A 22,257-nucleotide genomic window follows, 5' to 3' on the forward strand; every position below is an offset into this window, starting at 1 on the left:
GGCGGGCGGGCGGCGCGGTGCGGCGCTGCAGGCTCCGCGTCCCGGCTGCGTGCGCCAGTGTCTCCCCCAGCGCCGCCGCTGCCGCTCCCCGCCGCTCCGCTGCTGGCGCCGGGCTGCCCAGGGCAGAGGCATGCCCAGGAGGAGCATCGCGGAGGTGAAGGTGCTGGACGTGCAGAAGCGGCGCGTCCCCAACAAACACTATGTGAGTGGCACAGCGGCCCGGCGGCGCTGGGCGCTCCGGCCGGGCTCGGCTCGGCCCTGGGCAAACAAAGGCCGGGCTCTGCGGACGGCGGGGCTCGGCTTCCCGCGGGCCTCGGGGGCCGCGGCCCCACCTGCCCGCCGAGCGCCGCGCCGTCGGGCGCCCCCTCCGCGCCCCCCGCAGCCGGCGGAGGCGGCGGCGTGCGCCGCGCCCCTCTGCCCGGCAGCCGCGGCGGGCGGCGGAGCGCTGGCTGCGCCCCGGGCAGCGCGGGGCGCGGGCAGCTGCGGGGCGCTGGCGAACAGCTGCCTGGCGGGGTGTTGTTGGAGGGGTCCGTGAAGGCACCCGAGGGACCGTCCCTCGGCGCCCCCCCCCCCCACCCAGAAAGTGCCTCTGCTGTTGTGCCAGGCCGAGGGAGCTGCCGCTAGGCAGAGGGACTCGGGGACCTGTTGGCTGCAGTTGGGGACACCCCAGCTCCTTGCTCTTGTGACTGGGGTAGTCCCCCCCCTCCGTCTGGCTTAATGCCTCCTGCACCCTTTTGTGTCCCTGTGTTGCGTAGGAAACGCTCTCCTTCCTGTTCCAAGGCATCTTCTGAGCAGTTGTGGTGTGTGTGCTGTGGTGGTTTTTTTTCTTAATTATTATTTTTTGTTTTACGCTTTGGTGCGTTTCCAGGCATCCACGGAGACCTTGTGGGTGAACCCTGGGCAAGTCCTGAAAAACTATAAAACAAAGATCAAAATGTTCTCCCCATCCTGTTCGCCTGAGACCACGATGACCCAGTGGCACGCTGCTCGTGCTGTGTTTGGGTTAAGAGGACGCGGGGTTTCCTCGCATTGACGTGCGCGGGGTTGGCCGAGGTGGGCGCCGTGAGTGCTTGGAAGGACAGGGGCTTCTCTGAGTCACCTTGCCAGTTTGTGGCCGTGAGCAACAGCAAGAGGAAAATGGGATACGCCAGCTCTAGCTTTAGCAAGGAGTAGAGGGCTTTACTTCCCTCCTTATGCCTAGTGAGCTTTGCAGTGTGGCTCATCACTCAGTCCCTGTCACCCTGCTGTCCTCTCCTGCCCTCTTTGTGACCGTGTCCGGCTCTGGCTTAAGTCTGACCCCATCTCCAGGCTTGCCTCCTTCTCCCTGCCATCTCTGCCCCAGACTTACTCATCCCATTTGGATTATGCATTGGATCTGGACAATGTGTACGTGAGGAGATTTGATTAGCTGCATTAGCTTCTGTTTGTCTTGGAAGATGCATCTCCTGCACTGCTGTCGGGCGCCGCAATAGCACTCGGACGGCAGGCGCCGCGCGGGCCCGCCTGCACGGGTTATTCCTCCTTGCTCTCTTCTAGGCCAGCTTGTTTTCTTGCTGGAGCAGGGGGTTCCTCGTGGCCCTGAGGCTCCGCGCTTCCCCGCCGAGGCAGTGCTGCCACCGCTCGGCTCGCGGCCGGAGCGGGACTGGGCCCCTTTGGGAAAGTCGAGGTGGCCGTGCTGCCCATGTGCCCCCGCCCGGGGTGTCGGGTGAGCTGGGCATAGCGTGAATAAGCCCTGTGAGGCCGGAAAGTTGGGACAGAGGTGTCTTATAAAAAGAGAGGCATATTGCCGGGCAGCTGGGTGGATTTGCCAGGAGCAGGAACTCCTGTGGCCGGAGCCCAGGAGCTGCGGAGGCGAAGGTAGGCGAAGGCGTTTGCAAGCGGTTCCTGACTGTCAGCTGTGCAGCCTGGCTGCTCACTCCCTCCTGGACTGCCGGCTCAAGTACTCTACCTCTAACCTTTCCTTGTAGTTGTCTTGGACTGAAACTAGACAGCGCGGCTGGGAGCGGGCACGGGTCCCGGGAGGGGCAGGCAGCAGCCTCCCCACGGCAGTGCCGGAGTAGATGTGAGTGCTCGCCTTGTTTGAGGGGATCGATAGAAACCGGGCAGATTCACAAAGCCAGTTAATTATGTAGAATCAAAACTTTTTTTTTTCTTGCTTCCCGCAAAGAGAGGGAGAGGGGAGCAGCAAATCCCGGCTGAGTCATCTTACTTCAGAGTGTATCTGTTGGCAAACTGCAAATCAGAGTCAACCACAAAGTACGTGTATTAAGCCTTTGCTCTCTAGCTTCTCATTTCTGAGTATAAATTTGCTTTCCTCTGTCCCCTGAAGGCAGTTGCTCAGTGTCCTCAGAGTCTGAAGGAGCACTTCGGCTTTTCCTCCTGTTGCCTCTGCTCTGGCCTGACCTGTAGGTGACCTGTAATGCTCAGATTTAGCCTCCTCTCTCTGCACAGATCAGAAGCTTTTCTTTGCTGGACTAAGGTGTGGTTGTGTTGGCTGTAGTGAGACCAGAGCAGAAAATCTTGAGTTTTAGTTTCCCAGAACAGTGGGATCAAAACAGAGTTCAAAGTCCTTATTTATTCCCACGGTGGGGGAAGAGAGGGTCTAGGAAGGCCTGCTCTATTCAGACTTGAGTGATTTGCCCATTGCCTTGGTAACTGATAGAAAAAGTGTTGTGTAGCCCAAGACAAAAGCTTGTGCTTTTGCAGCTCTGATTTGAAATACGAGACACCATTTCTCCAAATGAGAGCCGGGGGTGGGAGCAGGTTAGGGTTCTTTGCCTATCTTGAAAAATGATCAGACGCTGTCTCCACACTGGGCAGTAGCATCTGTTGTTGCTTTCGCAACGCTGCTCGCCTGTACCGTGCCACGAGTGCGGGTCCCTCCGTGCTGCTCGCCTGTACCGTGCCACGAGTGCGGGTCCCTCCGTGCTGCTTCTCAGCCTCTCGCCCACAAATGCCGCCTGGAGCTTTGCAGCCCTGTTAGAAATGTCACATACAGTAATTTCCAAGGTCGGAGGCTCTACAGGGCCTCTGTATTTCCATCCTCTTCTAACCCTTTATGGCTCTTTTTCCAGCTGGATGATGCTATTTTTTGGTCATGAGCTCCTTGGAGACCTTCGCATCCGAGAGGAGCGTTGCTCTGTGACATAGGGCGCTTCCCAATCTCTTCCCAAACGGCTGAGGCTTTGGCTAGGCTAGGATCAAGCAAGGTGGTAGCTATCCTGTTTGGATAGCCAGGTGCCAGCTCAAATGTGCTAAACTGATTGTTTGGCTTTAGCTGGGTAGCTTAACACAGCTGCACGCCTTGTCCGCGCTAGGCCTTGTAAACACATGTGTTTGTGTGTGTGTACAACACCGATGAAAATCCTTCTCTCAGAGAGGTAAGTCCCAGCCCAACGTGTCACTGTCACCCTCTTTCTCAGTTGAGCAGTCTGATAGCCACTTTCCCTGGTAGGATAAGCCAGGGGCAGCAGTGCATTGGAGGACCCCGTATGGTCCCGTTTGCAATACATACTCTGTTATTTTAGTGACAATCCTGTATCTGACTCCACCTACTGAGGGTGTGAAAAGCTCGGGATATATGGGTTGCTTGAAATAAACCCAGGTATGCTTAAAGCAGTCCAAGTGATAGGGGAAATGGGGATGTCTTCATGATTGCTTTTCTCCCATGTGAAGTCCTAAACCCTGCAGTGGTACTTCAGTGAGCAAGGTAGCAGGGTTTAGTCCAAGCTGGGACTTCCCCTTGGACGTGCTTTTCTCCCAGTGGTGAGCTTTTTGCTCCTGAAGGCTTCTACTGCTCTAATGTTGGTGTGGTGAGACTGAGATGTCTGCCCCCTGTTTTTGTCAAACTAACTCAAATCTCACAAGTAGAGGGGCTGAGATGGGGAGCACAGTGGGACCGAGGTTCTTGCTCCAAGCAGTAGGACCCTGGAATTTGCTCTGCAGTTTGCTCTACAGTTTGCTCTGCAGTTTGCTCTACAGTTCCACAGAACTGTACTATGGTGCTTTGCACTTGTACCTTCTTCCTGGTTTACTAATCCTGGGTGTTTAAATTGCTGTTCTTCCACTCGCTGTATCTTTAAATTCTTTTTTCATGGATGGGAAATGGAAAGAGGAAGTAGAGAAATGATTATTTTGCAAGTGTTTGCTACAAAATGCACTGCTCTCGTTCGCTCATGAGGGAACGACCAAGCTGAAGATCTCTGTAGCTCACTGCCCAAGTGATGACGAAGGTGACTCCCCTTCATTGATGCAGTGGGTGGAGGGTGACTCTGCAGTGACGTTTCCCTTACAATCATGTTTTAAGGGATTAGGGCTTATGCCTAGGGAGTCTGGCACTTGGGGACACTGACAGCAAGGGCCCCAGGAGCATATTGCAAATCAGAGAAGGCAAAGTCCAAGAGCAAAGTTTAAAAATAATCAGTCTGGGCGACAGAGTGGCAGACTGTCATTTCTATTGTCTGGCCAAGTCTCAGAATCTGATAAATGAATGTTTATTCAAGAAAGACCCAAAACAAAACCATAGTTGAAACAGACTAAATTTTCCTTTAAAGGATTTCACACAGGATCTTTTTATAGTTTTATGTTTGTTATTCCCTAGTAGAGTCCCCAAAATAAAGCTTTTCCTTACTAAATCTAGTTTTTTGGTTGTTTTCATGCCCTTAGGCAAGCTTCAGGAACTTCCATTTTAATACAGCTACAATTTATTTTGTTCTTTGCATTAATAATGATGCTGTTGAATCTGATCTTCGTTTCTACAATTCCATCCACCAAGAATTTTTCCACAACTCTTATAGTTTTAAATGCGTACTCTTGAGCACAAATTAAAACTAGTCATACATCTAACAGGAAAAAAAGAACAGCATGCTGTTTGTTTTTGTTAGCTTATTGAAAAACCTGGACTATGCTTTTGTGTGACTTCCTTTTCCAGCCTCAATGTGCGCATATATCAGTTTGAAAAGGGATAGTTTAAACAAAATATGCAGCATATATTTATCTTGCAAGCTCAGTTAACAAGGTTGCAAGCTGTAGTCTAGGTGAATAGCCTTGCATGTTTAACTACCTCATTTGTATCTGCAGCTGCCTTGGAAAAGTAATTAAAAGTGCATGTTGGAATCTCGTGTCTAGATTATAATATTTATAGGTATTCTTAAACATGTTTGATTGAAAACAAATTCAAAAAGTAAATGTATTGTATTCTTAGTCTGGAATTTGTGAAGTGCTAGCACCTCTCTTCTCCAGAGCGTTCCCTGCTTCAGTTCCTTATAGCTGTCAAGCTATTTGTGCTTCATTTGTCATACAAACCCTCACATTGCTTCTCTGGAACTGGTTATCGAGTATTCGGAGAATGCTTGACTTGCAAGAGGACTGCTAATCTAAAGAGTCACAATCATTCCTCAGTGGCTAGTACGTATAGAGCAGAAGATGTCTTCTGAAGAACTCATCTCCCGTGGACTTGTGTGTCATAGTCCCCTTGGTCAGTTGGACCAGAGATCTGAGGAGACCTGGCTCAAAATCGCCATGTATAGCAGCAATGTTTTTAAATGTTGTGAATCATATCAGCTGCTTGGCTTTAAAAGGGCATGAGGAGATGACTCCTTCCAGTACCATGCTCTCTGTGGAGAATGACCATGCTCATGGTATGGCTGGAATGTCCCGGGAGGAAACCGAAGGAGCTAAATGTGTTTGGACCAAAGAAGCAGAAGGTTAAAATGAATAGTGTGAAATCCATCCGGCTGTTGAATAAACTAGGAATTTTGTAAGAGAATAAAAGTGAAAACACTCCATGTGAGACAAGACTGAACCCCAGAAGCTGGATTCTCTGCTGCTGTGGAAAGAGTTGCTGAGCAGCCGGCCCACGGCCCTGAGAGAAGGATGGAGCTGAGAGCCTGAGAGCTCTCTCTTTCTCAGCGTCCTAGACATTGTTTTGCTGCTGTGTCCTGTGGCTCTGCTGTGTCTCACCCCATTTCCCGTGAGCTGGCTGGTGTTCTCCCTCTCCTGCTTGAGGCAGGCCAAAGGCAGGGGGTTTGGAGTCCTTCTGCAGCTGGAGCGTGTAGTGGGTAGAAATTTGGACCCATCTTTGTCTGGTCCTGCTCTGTTGCATAGTATGGAAGAGCTGATTTGAGCCTTCCTTCCTCCTCGCTTCTCAAGTGGATTGAGGCTAAAGGGAGCGCTTTAGCTTTCTGAAAAGCAACAGTCAACTGCAATCCTTTGTTTTTCTTCCCTAGTTGTGTTACTTAAGGCTGTTGAAAACCTAGAATGTCATGCTTCAGTGGAAGGGCCAAATTCTGCCTGGCCAGTGTCCACCGAGGTTGATGAAAGAGCTCCGCTTGCAGACTGTGGAGAGCAGTAAGGTTGCTGGTGTTTGTTTGCAGTTTCAGTGGTGAACTTCAGCATAAAGGACATAACTCTGTCCGCTTGGAGGTCTGGTGACCTTGATCGCTCACAGCTTAGCTTTGGAGGGTATCTTTGTTTTCTGGCTGTTTCATGTAGCAGTGGGAAATAGGAAACAAATGAATCCATATGTTTGACTTTCACTATGACTCGGAGTGAAGAAACTTGTGCGACTGAGGACTCCGCACAGCGGTTGAGGGAAGCTCAGCACGTTGTCCTTGCGTGTCTGTGCTTCAAGCAACCATGCACGCATGCACTTTTCAGACCAGCAGCTTCTTGGCTGTGTGCTCGGCAGTGTTGTGCCGTAGTGAGTTGTAAAGCAGCAGAACATGACAAGCTCTTGCTCTTTGGGGTTTTAAGGAGGAGGGTACAGTGAAAAGGATGAATCAGGGCTGGAAACAGCAATTGGTTTGCAGTGCAGCAGGCCTTGGTAAAAAGGGGCAGCTTGGTTTTGGTTATTTGCTGCAGCGGCGAGGATATTCCTGTCCTCACGCCACCTCCCTTGGCCTGCCCACTGCAACCCAGTTACCCAGCTGCTCCCTGCAGCAGCGCCGCCTTGCTTCGGCCTCTCTCCATCGCTAACCCAGGGAATCCACGTCAGCACCGAGGCCTGTCCTGCCCTTACCACCTGGGTTGTACCTCCTTGTTTTCCCCGATGCCATCAGAACCAGAACCACCCTTCTGCCGCTCCCCCGGTCGCGAACGGGCTGAGCGGGCGCAGGGGAACAGCGAGGTTCCCGCAGGCCCAGCCGTCCCGGAGGGCAGAGCCGGGAGCTGCAGGCCTTCTCCTGATCCGAGCTGCTCCCACGACTGCCCTGCCGCAGAAACGCTCCCGAGCTCCACGCTCCCCTCGGCAGCCCTGCACTCCTGCTGTGGAAAAGGCTGATGGAGGGGGGCCAAGCACAGCAGCGCTCGGCCAAGAACTTTCTTTGTTTCCAGTCACCTCCCTTCTTTTTTTATTTTCCTCTTACAATTTCCCACTCCCTCTATATTAAACACTGTTCTGTTTTGGTTAGTTCCCTCAGCTGGTTTGGTTTCTCTACCCCTTTGAATTTCTGCATGCTCTTTTCTCCTAGTTGCAGCTGAAGCCAGCATTCTCCTTTAATAAGACTCTCACATTGTTTCCCTGTGCTTTGGGGTGTGGGAGAGTGCGGGTGAAATAAAGACACTGATGCTTTTTCCCTCTGCTGGCGAAAGATGCTTTAAATATGTGGAGTTTTCCACAGAGAGGTTTATTGTACATAGTCTCTCTGGACCGAAGACCACACAGGCTCAAACCCATTTGAAATAACTGTTCAGACAGTTCCCTCTCTGCTGGAGGCTGTTATGTCTGGCTTTGCATTAGTGACTCTGGTGAGCGCCTGCGAGTATGCATTGGTGCTCTTGTCAGTGATGGGTCAGCAATGCGGCATGTCTTAGGAGCCCCCCTCAGGAAGCTTCTTTCCGAGTGGACATCAATGTTGCTTTCTGATCCGCGGTTGGTACTGTGCCTTGGACGTGGCAGGCAATGATGCGGGGCAGCCAGTGTGACCCTGTGCCGAATCCCTGGGTGTCTGTGACTGCAAGCTTTGCTCCCTGCCATCTTCCACTGCCGGGTAGTTTCCCTGCAGCTGAAGAGGGCTCAGTTCTTGCTTTTTGCAAGAAGAGAATCCCTTGGAGTTGTGTTTCCCCTCGCTGTGGGGACCCTTGGTTTCCCCCTTGGGCTCTGGATGTGGAGCTGTTTCAGTGCCACATGCACAGAGGAGACCTAGAAGTGCAGGGAAAGCTGCGGAGACACCCAGGCTGCTGTAGCTGACTTGCAGCACCATGCCAGGGAGGCCTGCTGAGAGGTTTCTGGCTTGCTTGCCACGTTGTATGAATACGGGTGTGCTGTTCTTTGACTCAGGCTGACATATCTGGATGGTGCTCTGTGCCGTGCTGGGTGGACTTGCTGTCTTGGGCCCTCAGTGACCTAGGAGCTGCTGCATCAGGTAGCAAGCCCGCAGGTCCCCACTGAGCTGGTCTCTGCAGCAAAGGGTGAAATTCTGCTTATGCATGACCCAATTCTTGCCCAACGGTGCATGTCCCTTGAAGCTGGGAATACACAGAGCACGTGCTATGTTTGATGCTTTGGGGAAGGAGGGTGTGTGGGGCAGTGGGAACAGAGGGGGTAGTTGCTGGGGCTGTGCTGATATTGTGCACAACCCTGGCTACTCATCTTGCTTTTTTACTTCGGAGAGCAGTCCCATTGAAGCTAGCTGGCAGGCGACTCTCACTTCTGCCTGCTCCCGGAACAGTCGGCAGCTGGGGCAGCCAGCTGCTGCCCTCTCCTCTGAGCTTTGCATTGGGCCTTCACGCGTACCCCTGCGCCCAGGACACTTTCCAAGTCTCCTTGGAAGAGCTGTGGGAGGAAAGAGGTTGACACTGTTGCTCTAGGTTTTCCTGTGACTTCAGTTTCTTTTTCCTCTTCGATTTTAAGCAATCCAGGCCAATTTCTGGGTTGTGTTTTGTATGTCCTTAGTGTGTTTATATAAGCAGTCCAGAAGTGATTATTCCAGAAGGTCATATGGCCTCATGTTTCAAGCACGGGCCTGGAAACTAGTATTTCTTTGTATGTGTTCTTAATCCCATTGCCTCAAGTCAGCCACTTGAATCATCTGCTTTCTTTAGCTACGTTTTCTTTGTATGTGGACAACATGCGTCTTGAGTAAGATGCAAGACTGAGCTTTTGTGGAAGACTTCAACCTCCTCAGTCGGTTTGAGCTGTGGTAATTGTCAAAAGTGTTGTTATCTGCAGCACTAAGATTCATTATCAGTCCCTGAAAGAATACTCCTAGGGTCTGACAGTTCCCAGGGCTTATACTTGCCACTTCATTTGTTTAAAAGGGAAAAAAAGATCTCTGGCTGATGTTCCAGATAGCGATAATTTACACCAAATTTTTTCCCTCTGTTCTCAGATGTTTCAGTCTCTGGGATTCTGACCGCTTTTGGGTTGCGTATGAGCTCTCTCAGTTCAGTATAGCCCATTCGCCTGGTGGCATTTGACATTTGAGTGAGCAAAGGAACTTTTTCCATGTATATGGTGCTGTCTCTGTTGAGTACCGTTCCCAGGGGGCTGGGCTCTGATGTTCCCCATCCTCGCAGCGTGCTCCCAGTGGGAGGATGGGTCTCCCTGTTGGAGTAGTAGAAGGTATTTGCTTGCTACAAGTTGCCAGCATATTTCCTCTGCCGTTGCCAGAGTCCTTGCTAACATGATAGCTGATTGGCAGCTTTTGTTGACAGCTCTGTTACGGTTGGCCAGGTGCCATTTGCATTTCTTTTAGCAACCTGTCATTTTTGACAGTTCCCTTATGAAGGTTTTCAGTCCCACTTTCCACTGGCTCATTCTTGCTCTGAACTGTGTCTCCAGAAACACTGGAGAAGGGAGAAAAGCTGCGATACGCGTGAGATCACATGAGACAGGCTCTATGGGGAACAATTTTGTGATAGCCAGTGGGATGGACTTGGATGATCTAACGGGTCTTTTTTCCATGTTTATATTTCCAGCTAGGGCACTCTACATCAGAGGTGATCAAAGAGAATCTTGGAGAACCATGGTCCTGATAAACTTCTTGATTGGTAATTTTTGAACTGTTGGTGTATGGCCAATGATTTGTAATGTAGAGCTTCCTAGGAAGTTTAGTGAATGAAGGCGTTGTTGGGACTGTCAGAGTTCAGATTTTTGCATCTGTTGGGTTCCAGTTTCCGTAAAGGATTTGTTCCAGTTCTGCTCCCCAAGGAACGGGAGCATGTGGTGTGTTTTGCTTTAATATGAAGGGCTCCTCTCCTGCAGCGTTAAGCAAGACCCCCTGCACCTTTGAAACTGTCACTGTGGCCTCTGAACTTTCCACCACCCATGAAAAGGCATGTGGAACCAGAGGGAAGATCTTGTTCCCTCTCTTCAGTGTGTGCTGTGGCTCTGAAAAGATTGTCCAGCCTAGTACTGCTTCTGCTCTGTAATTCAGGCTAGCTGCAAAGTGTGAATTGTCTTGTGCTTAGAGGTTTTGGAAAGCATGATGCTGCCTGGAAAACTTGAAGGCAAGGGAGCAGACGGTTTGGAGAAGGATGATGTTGGGGAGGGGAGATGCACGCATGTGGCTTTTTTTAATTCTGGAAGTAGACTTCAAGTGTATTTAAGTATCTCTGAAAACTCTATACCCCTCCTCTGTGCCTTGTTCTAGCAGGACAAATGCCATGAACTGTATTTCAAGAATTTCAAAAGCATGGGCATGAACTTCAATTATTCTCCTGTGATCTATGGCTCAAATTAAGTGAGAGTGTGAGAGGGTTTCGGTCTCAGTGATTTCTGCCTGTTCCAAAGCTCATTTTGGCCCTTTGCCTTTAGACATCAAACTTAGCTGCAGTTTTGATGTGACATGTGTGCAGGAACCTAGGTTGGAGTGGGGCATGGGATGGAGGCTCTTCAGGCTTGCGGGGTTGGGAGTGGGACAGTGTCAGGCATCCTTTCCGGAGGGAGAAGAACCATTGCTTCCCAGGTTTCACAGAGTCAGCTAGCTTCCCTCCATGGTGCAGACCCTGCTGCTGGCCCAAGAAGGCCTTTAAATATTTAGATAGCTTTGCCTGTTGGTTTTGGCCACTGGCCCAGTCCACGTGATGGGGTTGCAGCCCCCCTCCTGGATCTCACTGCCTGCTGCCTCCCTGCCATCTGCTTGGCTCTCCCCACCCCTTGAGGAAATTTCTGAGCTGGATTTGAGCTCTGGCTTCCCCCCATTCACTGCAGCCCAGCCCAGCTGTGCTCGTCGTTTGGGAATGGAGCATTTTGCTGGGTGTGGAGACCCAAGGCAGAGCCAGCTGCAGCCCCAGGAGATATCCTCCATGAGGAGTCGCTCTTTCCATGGAAAAGGCCTGCTGGTGGCTTCTATATGTTATTTCTTTAAAGGACTATAGAAAACCTGGAGAAGACCCATGAAATAACTGTTTCCATATGCCCTCACCCACACAGCCAGGCATGGAAAACGCCCGTTCTTGGAGCAGTCTCTGCAGAGCTGAGCAGCTCCGTGCCCTCTCGTGTTTTGTGCGCAGGAACGTGCTTTGTGTTTTGTTGGAACTGGTGCTGGATGGCTTCCTGTGGGGACAAAACTGAATTTTTTCAGGCTTTTACAGCCATGTTCAGCCAGCAGGCTGGGAACTGATGGAGGAGGAGGAAGCATCTCACTTCACAGGCTCTCACGGGTGGATGGAGTGCAGTGCCACATTAGGAGGTACCCTGTGCATGAGGGGAAACGTAAAACTTCAGCCTGAGTGCAATGTCTTCAAAATTGTCCTGTCATTGAAAGTGTCTTCCAAAAGCCCCCGAGAAAGGGATGGTTGCATGTCTGTGGGAGCTTAGTACCTGACTATCTACAGTCCCTTTGGAAAACACTGCTGTGTGTCTGACTGCGCCCTTTGAAAATATGCCCCTTTATTGTCAGTTAAGGGGTGCCTGAGGTTTGCATTCTGGTGCGTGTGTGTGTGTGTGTGGTTCTTTTGTGGATATGTTTTGTTTTTTGTTTTTTTGTGGGTTTGTTGCCCCTAGAGCATCAGGGACTGGAGTAAGTATCAGCATAGAGCAAGATTTGCACAATTTTTGGTCGTGTGGGGCTGTCAGTGTGAAGGATATTGAGAATCTCCCTTTTCTGTGTGTTTTCCTAGTGTTTTCCTGTCTCTTCTGTTTTCCACAGACAGGTGAGGAGGGTACCTCCACAGAGACTTTTCTGCTGTTTAAATGGGATGTGCAAGAAACTGTTTTCCAGACATTCCAGAGATCTGCACGTCAGCAAAATAGCAGTGAGCTCATAAGTTGGGAGAACTGCCCCTTCCCTCAATTACAAAGAGTATAATAAAGCATGGTGTGCCCTCAAATCTCAAGGCTTTATTACCCTTTTGAGCTTTAAATTCATTTTGTCTTGAGGGAATCCACATCCTGACTAAAATCCCAGTGTAATAAACAGTTGACTCCAAATACAGGCAGGATAGGAATAAACAATGAAGAAAAGTTGGCTCTTCCTCCTGCCCCAGTGGAAGGCGTTCTCCAGGCAGGCAGCCAGCAGTGATATAACCCCGTGAAGTGCTGAGGACTGGTAAGAAAGCTGGGATATCAGCTGAGGTTCCAACCAAAATGAGCTCATGCTGGCCTCCCAGCAAGTCCTGGGGTGAGGGTAGAGGCAGCTTGGATGCTCTCTTAGCATGAAGTTAACACTTGGTTTGCTGATGATAGGATCTGTCTTGCCCAAAACGTGAGCGTTCGCTATTGTTCCACTGGAGCAGGCAGGTGCTGTTCAAGAGAGGCTGGTCTTGGAAAAGCAGAGGATGCACTGAACCACTTTGGTAGTGGTGGGGAACTGAATATTCTCAATAAACCTTGGGCTCAGCCGGGCTGAGAGATTACCTTGTGTGCTTGAGAGGTGGTAAGTGCACAGATGCCCTCAGAAATTTCAGACACCACCTCGTGTAGCTTAACCCTTTTTCACCGCAAAGTGTGGTCAGTTGAGTTGCTTCTCATCTGTGGAGGTTGAAGAGCATGTGTATGTGCTCAGGCAGGTGTTGGCTGAGCAGGTGTGAGGGAATCATCAAGCCACAGTCGTTGGTAACTGAGCATAGAGCCTGGGCCTCTGTTATAATAAAGTACTATCCAGCCAGGCCTTCAAAGACGTTGTAAATGCTGTATTCTAAAAGTCCCAAATCTTCATTGTATTAATGGGAGGAAAGCGCAGGTCCTTCAGTTCAGAAATAAGACTTGTGGTTAGGTGAATTAGGGCTCTAAGACGAAGCTGAGTGATTCTGATTTTGTCTGGTAGAAGGCAGTGGTGTGTGTAGCGCTCCAAGCAGTTTACTGCAAGTTAGAAAAGCAGTAGCAGCTGAGTCTGGGCAGATCATCTGGTTTAAGAAAAGTGGTCGCTTAACTGCTGGATTGGAACTACTGAAGTTTTTTATCTTAGCAATGGGAACTTGCTTCATCTCTCTGCCTCTTTTTCCGTCTTAAAGTGGAAAGTGACTCCACGGGGAAGAGTGTGTGGTTCCCTCAGTCGCTTCACCTTGGTAGCTCATACTATGTCAGTCCGAGACTGAGAAGCGGAGAAGCGGAATGACCTTTAGTTTAGATTTTTAGTAAGGCATTAAGGGAGGTTTGACTAGCTCAAAGACTTTAGTGTTGCACTATCCGTTTAGGTCACCTGATGTTTGAGCGTGGCTGTTGGGTTGAGATGTTGGTTGGATTGCAGCATCTGGAAAAATGTATGTCTCTGTGGGAAAAGTTGTGAAACTGTAAGGGATTTTAATTTGAATACCAAACCAGCATCATTCTAGGAGCCTTTGCTCTTCATTCTGTGAATCTGAAGTTCCTGGCAGTTCCGTTTCCCTGAGCCTTCTCAGTGTTTTGTTCCTGCTTTGGCGAATTTCTGGTGAAATACGCAGGATGTTAGAGTAAGAATCAAAAATGAACATGCTCTTGACCCATTCAGGCAGTCTGTTATCAATTAGTGAAGACAGAGGTTTGCAACACTTGAGAATTATTTGGCATCTCATCAACTGTTGTCTTTGGTTTCTGCGAACAACAAATGAGGACATTAAATAAGTAGTTCCCCAAGTCTGTTTGTTACTTGTTGTCTTTCATGGAAGAATAATCGAACCGGGTTTTTTTTTTGCATTCACTACTAGTAAAAGCCGCATCACATGATCTGTGAATAACTTACACAATTAATCCTGGCAATTGTATCATTTTATTGAATAGGAGGGTAACTTGTACCCCAGCAAGTTTAAGTAAACAAAACCTTAAGGTGATAGCAGAGCTACTTGATGGGAAAACTGGCCAAGTTCTCAGTCCTTTTGGATTATAAGTTCTTGCAAGCTGCAGCTCTGAGATCGAGGCTGGCTTACGGTGTGCAGTACAGTGCATCGCAGGCTGCAGTTTGGGGGGTCTCTGGGTCACACGTGATGCTGCAGCCATAGCTGGGATGGTCAAGGCATAGTTATTAACTACTAATGCATCTGCTTCTGGAGTGACTTCTACCCTGTTTTTAAATGAAGTGCCCTTTCACAGATTGTATATGCCCATATTTAGGGACACAGGGAGCTATCTAGAGTCACAGCTGTGAGTATTTTGCAGATAGTTATGTTCCAGCAATGGAGTAGAAATAACTTCAGCAACACTACAAAATATGTGTGCTTAAGTTAATTGTCGACTTGTAGGTGCTCCCATGAACTTTCCTTATTGAAGTCCAGCAGCGGGGTTGTGTTAGCAGCTTTAGCAGCTGTTTGTGGTGTGGGCTGTTCTCTGTCGCTTTTCTGATTTCTTCCTCTGTGCCCTACAGGTATACATTATCAAAGTCACGTGGTCCAATGGGTCCACAGAAGTCATATACCGACGGTACAGCAAGTTCTTTGACCTGCAGGTAAGCATTTCTCCAGTTCTTGTGCATTTAACTTTGGAGGGGTGAAAAGGGGTAAATTGGGAGGAGTACGGTTTGTATTTTATGCTAAAGGTAAGTGTTCCTTTTGTAATCTACCAAAAATGTTTTGATTTGAGGAAATGTAAATGCTGTTTGGACATCCTTGAAAAAGCAAGAACAAAGCACCCTCAAAAGCTGAGCTCTTAGCTGGTGAGCAGTTTCTCCCTTCAGTAATGCTTGTAATTCTGTGTGTACACCCCGGGGCTCTTGCGTGTAGCAGTATTAGAGGAGTTCTGTCATTCCTCTCACTAAATGCTTGATTTACTGAAATGGGAGGCAGGACCTGTTCCTCAGAAATGGTCCGTGTAATGTCGTTCCTGGCTGAAGATGTTCTTTCAGTGGCTGTGTTCCAGTACGCCTCTCAAGTGATTTTAGCTTTCCATGCATTGAATTTTATCAGGGAGATCCTAATCCTATAGGGAGCCCTTTCTGTAGGGAATGAGGTTCAGTGCCTGCCTTGAGGTGGATTTTGTCTCCAGCCCAGGTGAGGTGAATGCTTGCTCTGGATGCCTGTTCACTCCAGCCTCCCGCTTAGACTCCCATCCTGCATCCCAGGACTCTTCAGATATCCCCATTGCTCTTTCCCTGGTCAGCTGAATTGGTAGAGAGACTGAGTGTTTTATTTCTGCCTCTGCCTCCCCAAGTTATTTCAGAGCTGGCTTAAGTATGATGGACTGTGGTATCTAAACAGCCCATGCCTACTGCGCTGCTTTAGCTCCCTGGCTGCAGCCACAACTTTGCAAACTGGCCCCTCGCAGTCTGGCGTCTCGCGAGCTGAAGGCTCGCTGGTCACCCGGCACAAGGCGGTGTGCTCAGGGTTGGGGAGCCCGCTGGGGCAGCGGGCACCCCACTTGCCTCCCCTGCCTTGCCCGCACCTTCCCTGCAGAGCCCTCCTGCCCGAGGAGCCTGCCAATCCCTGTGGTGGTAAGGAGGAAGAACAGATGTGCGCGTGAATTCCTCAAGCTGGAATCTGTGCAAGCGTGTGGGGTTAATATTGTGCCTTTTCCAGCTGCTGTTGCAACAAAGCAGGGCTGCTGCCAAAAAGCCCTGATTTTTGGGGGGTTGCTGTCGTTCAGGATTGGTGCTTCAGGGAGCAGGCACTAGAGAAATTCCCTTTATCCAGTGGAGTACACTGCCAGCCCGGAGGACAGCTGATAGCAGCTGGTTTAGCGATTACGTCCTGGTATGGGGTAGAGTGGGGCAGCCAGGAAGAAAATAGAGAAGAGAGGAAGGGAGGAAGCTGGAAAGGCATTTGGGACAGAACGGGTTGCAGAAAACCGACTGAAGCTAGTGTCCTGGGCAAGCAGGCAAAGGGTGTTTTCCACCCCCTCCTTAGATGGTGGAGATGAGCCAGGAGGTCTGGCTGGGCTTTATGAGCCAAAACACAAACTGAGCTGCTGGAACAGGCTCTGTACAGATGAGAAAGGAAAATGCGTGAAGTGATCTATGGGCCTGCAGCAGCTGCCAGAAAGCTCCTTGGCATCTCCCTCCTTGGCCTGCGCATGGGACTCTGAGGAGCTCGGCACCCTCTGCCTCCGCTGGCTGGCTCAAAGGGTCCCGTGCTTTCTGTGGGTGCCCTGGGACAAGGATGCCTCACTTCTGACTGCTAAGGGTTGGATGCACCCAGGCCCAAGCACACTGTTAAAACTGCAGTGCATCTGGGCCTGCCTAGCAAAGCAAGCCTGTGGGAATCCAGATGGCTTAAGGAAGTCCGGCTAGTTCGTTTGCTTCAGGTCGGCTTGAAAAGCCTTTGTAGATGTGGGTGTGCAGGTCAGTTTGTGTAAGACGGCGACCGCGCTTCACGTCCACGGAGCCCTGTTCCCTGCCCGACAAGACATCCTCTTGGGAGCTGTAACCCTGCAAAGGGACATCGGGTTCGGTCTGCGTGAAGAGCAGCGAGACTGCACAGCTCTCCCCGCCGCAGAAAGCGGGTGTGCAGAGATGCCGGGTGGTGGAGGATGTCGTGGAGGGGGCTCGGAGAGGAAGGGCAAGGAGCAGCTGGGGAAAGATGGGAATCGCTGGGTTTGCTGCCCGCAGAGGGTGGCAGCTTTGCAGGTGGCCACGCTGAGCGAGCACCGGGAGCGCCTGGCTGGCCTGCCCGGCTGTCTCGCGGTGGCGCGCTTGGCCGAGGCAGGGTGGGCAGCGCGGCCAGGGCAGCGCTGGGTGCAGGCAGGGGTTAAGGTGTGTGCAGCTGCTTGCGTAACCAAGGAAATACTAAAGTAAATAAACAGGGAACAGCTGTTGGGCAGCAGCCAGCACTGAAAGGAAATGGAGCTCAGCGCTTCTTTCTCCACAGCATCTCATTTTCACTGATGCTCGGGTATCAGCTGTGTCCAAGCAGATGTGGTCATTTGCCCCAAAAGGGGCGAAGTCTCTTGGGACTGCCGCTGCCTTCTCCGTTCCCAAGTTGTTGCATGGAGTGCTTTGCCGCTTGCGCGTGAGGGCACACGAGGAAATAGCAGCTATTCCTTCCTCTGCTTGGTATCTTAGCTGGAGCTGTGCGTGCTCCTTGGTGGAAAGCCTTGTCACCGGAGACCGTTTGGAGAAGGAGACATGAACTGGCTGTGGTATGAGCACAACAAATTTGCAAAACGCCTTGGAGCACCTTTAGAAGAAAATGTTCTTTATACACATCATGGTGCACACAGAGTTGAAACACACATTTACGCCCACCCGTCGCCCCACTCCCCTCAACTTCCCTTACAAAAAAAATTAACCACTCCTTTTGCCTCTGTTGAAAGAATGAAGGAAACTGCGGTTTTCCCCTTCCTTCCCTGGTATCATGCATATGTTGCAAACTTGTGGTGCCGTACAGTGGAAATTGGATTGAAAGGAGAAGAGTGAAACAGATCCTCTTAATACAGTGGAAAAAAAATGCTCTAGGTAAGCTTGGTAGCACTGGCTATTGCAGTTGCTGGAGGCCTTTATTATATGACTCTGTTTTATGATTCCATGCCAGTTTTAGCTCTTTAGGCAGAAATTTTCCATGCTGGAAATTATTCATGCCTCTGGTTATTAGAAAAAAATAAAATAAACTAAGTAATTGGCTAAAATGATTTGGCTGCTTCTGAAAACGTAGTAAGAGGAAAAATTGTTCCCATATCCAGTTATGGTGATCTTTTTGATGCATTGGAGCAAGAACTGGAAACCTGAATCACGGGTGATTCTTGTGTCAATAATCTGTCTTTTGTGTTATCCCATGGAAATCCATCCAAACTTGTTCATATTTAAGGCTTTGAGCAATCACAGTAGATACATGTTGAGGTAGAAATGTTTGTTAATTTAATATCTATGATCCCAGAGATTCCATCCATGCTTTCCACCCTCTAACCAGAAGCTGAGTAGGCCTTTATTTTTCAGTAGCAGCCCTTGCCGCATCCAAGTGGAGGTTGGTGCACCCTCTCTTGCTTTCAGTGACCTTCTTGCTACTCACAGAAAGCAGGGCAAGGAAGCCGTCTGATCCGAGTGCAAGAGAAGAAAAGGTTTAGGTGAAGGTTGGAGCGAGGGCTGTGGGGTCGGGGTGGGGGCTGAGCCCCAGGGCTGCCAGGGTTGATACAATGCTGACATTTCAGAGCAGCCCACACCACTCTGAGTGGCTGGGGATTTTTCTCCTGGTATTCCTCAGGGGTTGTGGCTGAATAACTTGTCACCTTCCATTGTGACCAAACAATTATTTTAGGATTAGGGCCAAATAAAACATGTGCATGCTTATTACTGACAGCCTCTCGGGCTAGCTTGCTCCCACTGCAACCGGAGGGCAAAGGGGCCTTTTTATGTCCTTCCCTCCCCAGCCAGGCAGGGATGACACTCAACGTGCCAACTGCCAAGCGAGCTGAAACTGGAGTTAACCCAATGCTCTGTTCTCTGCCTGCATCTCAATGTAGTGCACGCAAGAACAGCTGCATTCCCATTTCTGAAATATGTTTCCGTGATCTCTAATGTGTTCAGCTCCTATTGCTTTGAGCCCCCATCACTATTACATGTCCAAGTGTCGTCTTCCTACCCGCAAGGCACGTGCTGGCCGTGTCAAAAGCTACCTTGCCAATCACAGTAATGCCTGCAGCCTGTTCTGTTATCAGTGGTGGCTGGAAACATTCAAACTTTTGTCTGAATACTGTGAACTTCTAGAGCTCTCCCCTTAGGCTGTCATTGATACCAACCTGCTGACCCTCTTGTGCAAAAGCCCCAAATTAGGATGTATTTATACACTTGCATTTGTGCTATATTGAATGAGAATGCCCAGCTGAATCCCATCCTGAAAATCCCCAAGTAGTCGGTCAATATTTTCTTTAAGGCTAGAAGGTCTCTTGTTGGAAGGTGCTGTCTACTGTTGGATAAACTCCCTTGGCACTTTGAATTGAGTTGTTTTCTTAGCTGTGTGTGAAGAAGCTTTACAAGCCAGTGCCGGTGCTTAGAAGATGCCTTTTCCACAAAGACCCCCTGAAATGCCATGCCCTCAACTGGTGCGTGGAGTCAGGAGGAGGTGGCTCCTGCTGCACTTGGGGCAGAAAGGTCCTCAGATGCTGAGCTCTGCAGGAGAGCTCCCATATGCTGCTTCTGAGGCCTGTCAGGTCCTTAATAATGGAAAGCCATGGAAATGCAGTTTTATCAGTGTATACTGTTGTAAGATAAAAGAATTAAGAAGCAATGGATTTGCAGTAATAAAATAGGTTAATATCCCAAGCAACAGTAAGGAGCTTCCTCAGCTTGAAAAACTGGCTAATTGGTTGCTGTGACTCACTCAAGGCTGGTATGCTTTGGGGATTTCTCAGAATTGCATTCATTTTGCTCTTCTCTGTAAAGGTATTTACTATAGCAGCCTTTCTAAGCACCAGCCTGCTTTTCTCTTCCAAGGTGGTGAGACCTCCTCAAATCACCTGTTTTCATCCTTTTGACCACACCACAGAGCATCAGCTGGTAGCACAGCTGTCATCTCTGCTTTAAGGTCTGGTGACCAACATTTGTTCTGTAATTTAACTAGTATATCCTAGTGTGAGGCACAGGCTGCTTTCTCTTATTATAGCTTTTTGAAAAGGCGAAGCGTTACGCCTCGTATTTTGGGAAGCATGCAGTTGATGCCCTTTCCTGCTTTGGGGTTGTCACAGGAAGGCTTGCTATACTATGCCAGATAGTGAAATTGCGAAGGGAGCGCTTAAACTGAGTAATACTTTCTATCTCTTATGTGTTCTTAGTTGTAGGAGGAAACCTTCAGGGACCCAGGTAGCTCTCAGGAGTGTTTTTGCTGTTCTGTATAGGTTCTCAGCGCCACTGTTCCTTCCCTTTCTCCTCAAATATTTTCTGTGACACAGTGTTTTACACCAGAGCAATGTTTCAGGTGTATAAAAATATATATATATATATATATATATATATATCCTAAATGAAATTATCATTCTAAAATTTGGAACCTCAGGTAACCGTACTATATGTACTAAATTTGTAACTACAAATGTCAAACTACAGTTCTGCACCAGCCTTTTGGCTGGAGGAATAATTTCTTAAGAACAGGATTGAGGCTCTTTTGTAACACTCAGTATGCCAGATGTGGGCTATTGGGAGCAGATGGATGCTGTTCCTAAGAAATAAAGGCAATAACATTGGTGCTTGCAAAGATGCCAGTTATATTTTGGACATTAATTGAGGCTGGCAGCTATGCTGCAAACTTCAGCTGGCATGGAAGTTGGTAATCAGATATGTGAATGGCTGTCTCTGGTAGATGAAGATAGAGGGATCTGGCTCTTATGTGCTTGTGAGAAATGCTTCTAGCGCTGCCTGCAGGAGAAGAGCCGTCCAGCGACTGCAGGGCTCTGTTGGATCACATCAGATGTGTCGCCGGGGGGAGTTAAGTGAGTCTCTTCATAGGATCCTCTAGAAACAATTATCTCAAAAGCCTGTGAGGAGCAATCTTATTGGTTGGAGAACAGATGCTGGCTTATATTTTGTGGATTTTTTTATGGAAACCCCCCCAAAAAACCATTTTTTTCCCCACTTTGTAATTATGAGCTCATCAGCCATAGCAATAATCTTTTTCAAGTCTTCATGTGACCAAGAGCGGGTGTCGTCTTGCTACACTCCTAATACGTCCTTACACCCAAACTCAATCCTTTTACATCTTTCATCCTATTACGAGACACCCATGCTTTCTGTGCCAGGACCCGCACTCTGTATTCACTGCCTCCTTTGTCTTTCTGCTGTCCCCACTCTCTCCTCAGTCAGGAATCCTTTGCCTGGCTCCTTGCAGTTCTCTGTGACTGACTGTCCTTTTTGCATCCTGGACAGCAAAATACACATCCCTATAGTCTGAAACAGAGCCAGTGAATCACTTGGATTGCTTGTGAGCCGTGATGGAGCTGCTCACAGTATCGAGCCTCCCCCTTCAAGTATGCTTTGCCGTTCGCTCAGTGTCCTGGCTTCTTGCCACCAAAGCAATAGCTTTTTCCCCTGGCAGGCAGCTACAAGCCCTGAAGAGTCAAACTGCAGCTCGGGGGTGTCCTCCCTGAGGACAGGTTATCGCAGGACTTTTTCCCCTGTGGCTGCAAGCCTTTGCTTTGGACCTTGCCATAGGTGTAGGCTGCTAGGAGGAGAAGGTTGTAATACTGTGTGCCTGCTTAACTGCAGAAAGGTTTAATCCTAAGCCAAGGGAAGGAGACATGACGTAGCCCAGAGTAAGCGTGCTTTGCTGCACAATTTGGAGACAGAACATTTGAGAATTTAAACAAACTTAAACCTCTGGCTTTCTTGCCTACTCCATTCTGTGTACATCAAGTGTGTTTTCCCAGTCCTCCGTTTTGTCCATGTGCTTAACAAATCCTTCAAGCTTTTAGCTGGAAACTTTCAGCATTGACCCACCTGGAGCTATGTCATCTTGGCCTGAGGGATGCAGGACTCTCTCCAACAGCTTTGTGTGTAAGAAGGAGAAAAAAAAAATGCTGTTGAAGTGGTGCCTACTTTTATGAGAGAATTGGCCGAAGGCAATGGTCTGTGCATGTCATCTCTGTGTGTAAGATCAGCCATTCTGGAGGGGGTTCTTCACCTGCTATGCACATGCAGCAGAGAAGCAACAATAAGGGGAGAAAAAAAGTCAGTATCTTAGTAATTCAGACAGTTTTTTATTATAATATTAAAATAAGCTCAGAAACACTAGCTGGCACACAGAGGAGAATTATTCTTGTCTTCCTGTTTCAGGCTGTTGAACTCCTGAAAAATTAGAGTGAGACTAGTGCCGCCTTGTTTCCAGACTGAGCCATGCTGGCCGAAGGGTACGGGACGGTGAGCGCGGCTCTTGCGTTCCTGGTGCCCTCTGTTTGCGCTCTTCCTCTTCTGTGCTTTGAATAGAGCTTCCGACGGCATTTGCCTGAGGAGCGTGGGGGTCACCAAGGTGAAGCAAGTGTTATCTTCA

At 49.3% G+C, this 22,257-nt stretch overlaps 1 protein-coding gene across 2 annotated transcripts in view; it reads left to right on the top strand.

The window, feature by feature from the left end:
- Positions 1–22,257, top strand: part of SH3PXD2B (SH3 and PX domains 2B) — an 87,983-nt gene continuing 65,726 nt past the window's right edge. The window contains exons 1-2 of one of the 2 annotated variants that reach the window (XM_068959378.1): positions 1–202; positions 14,721–14,801. In XM_068959378.1, the coding sequence (XP_068815479.1) occupies positions 131–202; positions 14,721–14,801 (153 nt within the window). In that variant the 5' untranslated portion in view covers positions 1–130. The remainder of the gene's footprint in view (positions 203–14,720; positions 14,802–22,257) is intronic. The other variant, XM_068959377.1, reaches the window with a different exon arrangement.

This window comes from Struthio camelus, chromosome 13 (genome assembly GCF_040807025.1).
Source record: "Struthio camelus isolate bStrCam1 chromosome 13, bStrCam1.hap1, whole genome shotgun sequence".
Taxonomy (NCBI): domain Eukaryota; kingdom Metazoa; phylum Chordata; class Aves; order Struthioniformes; family Struthionidae; genus Struthio; species Struthio camelus.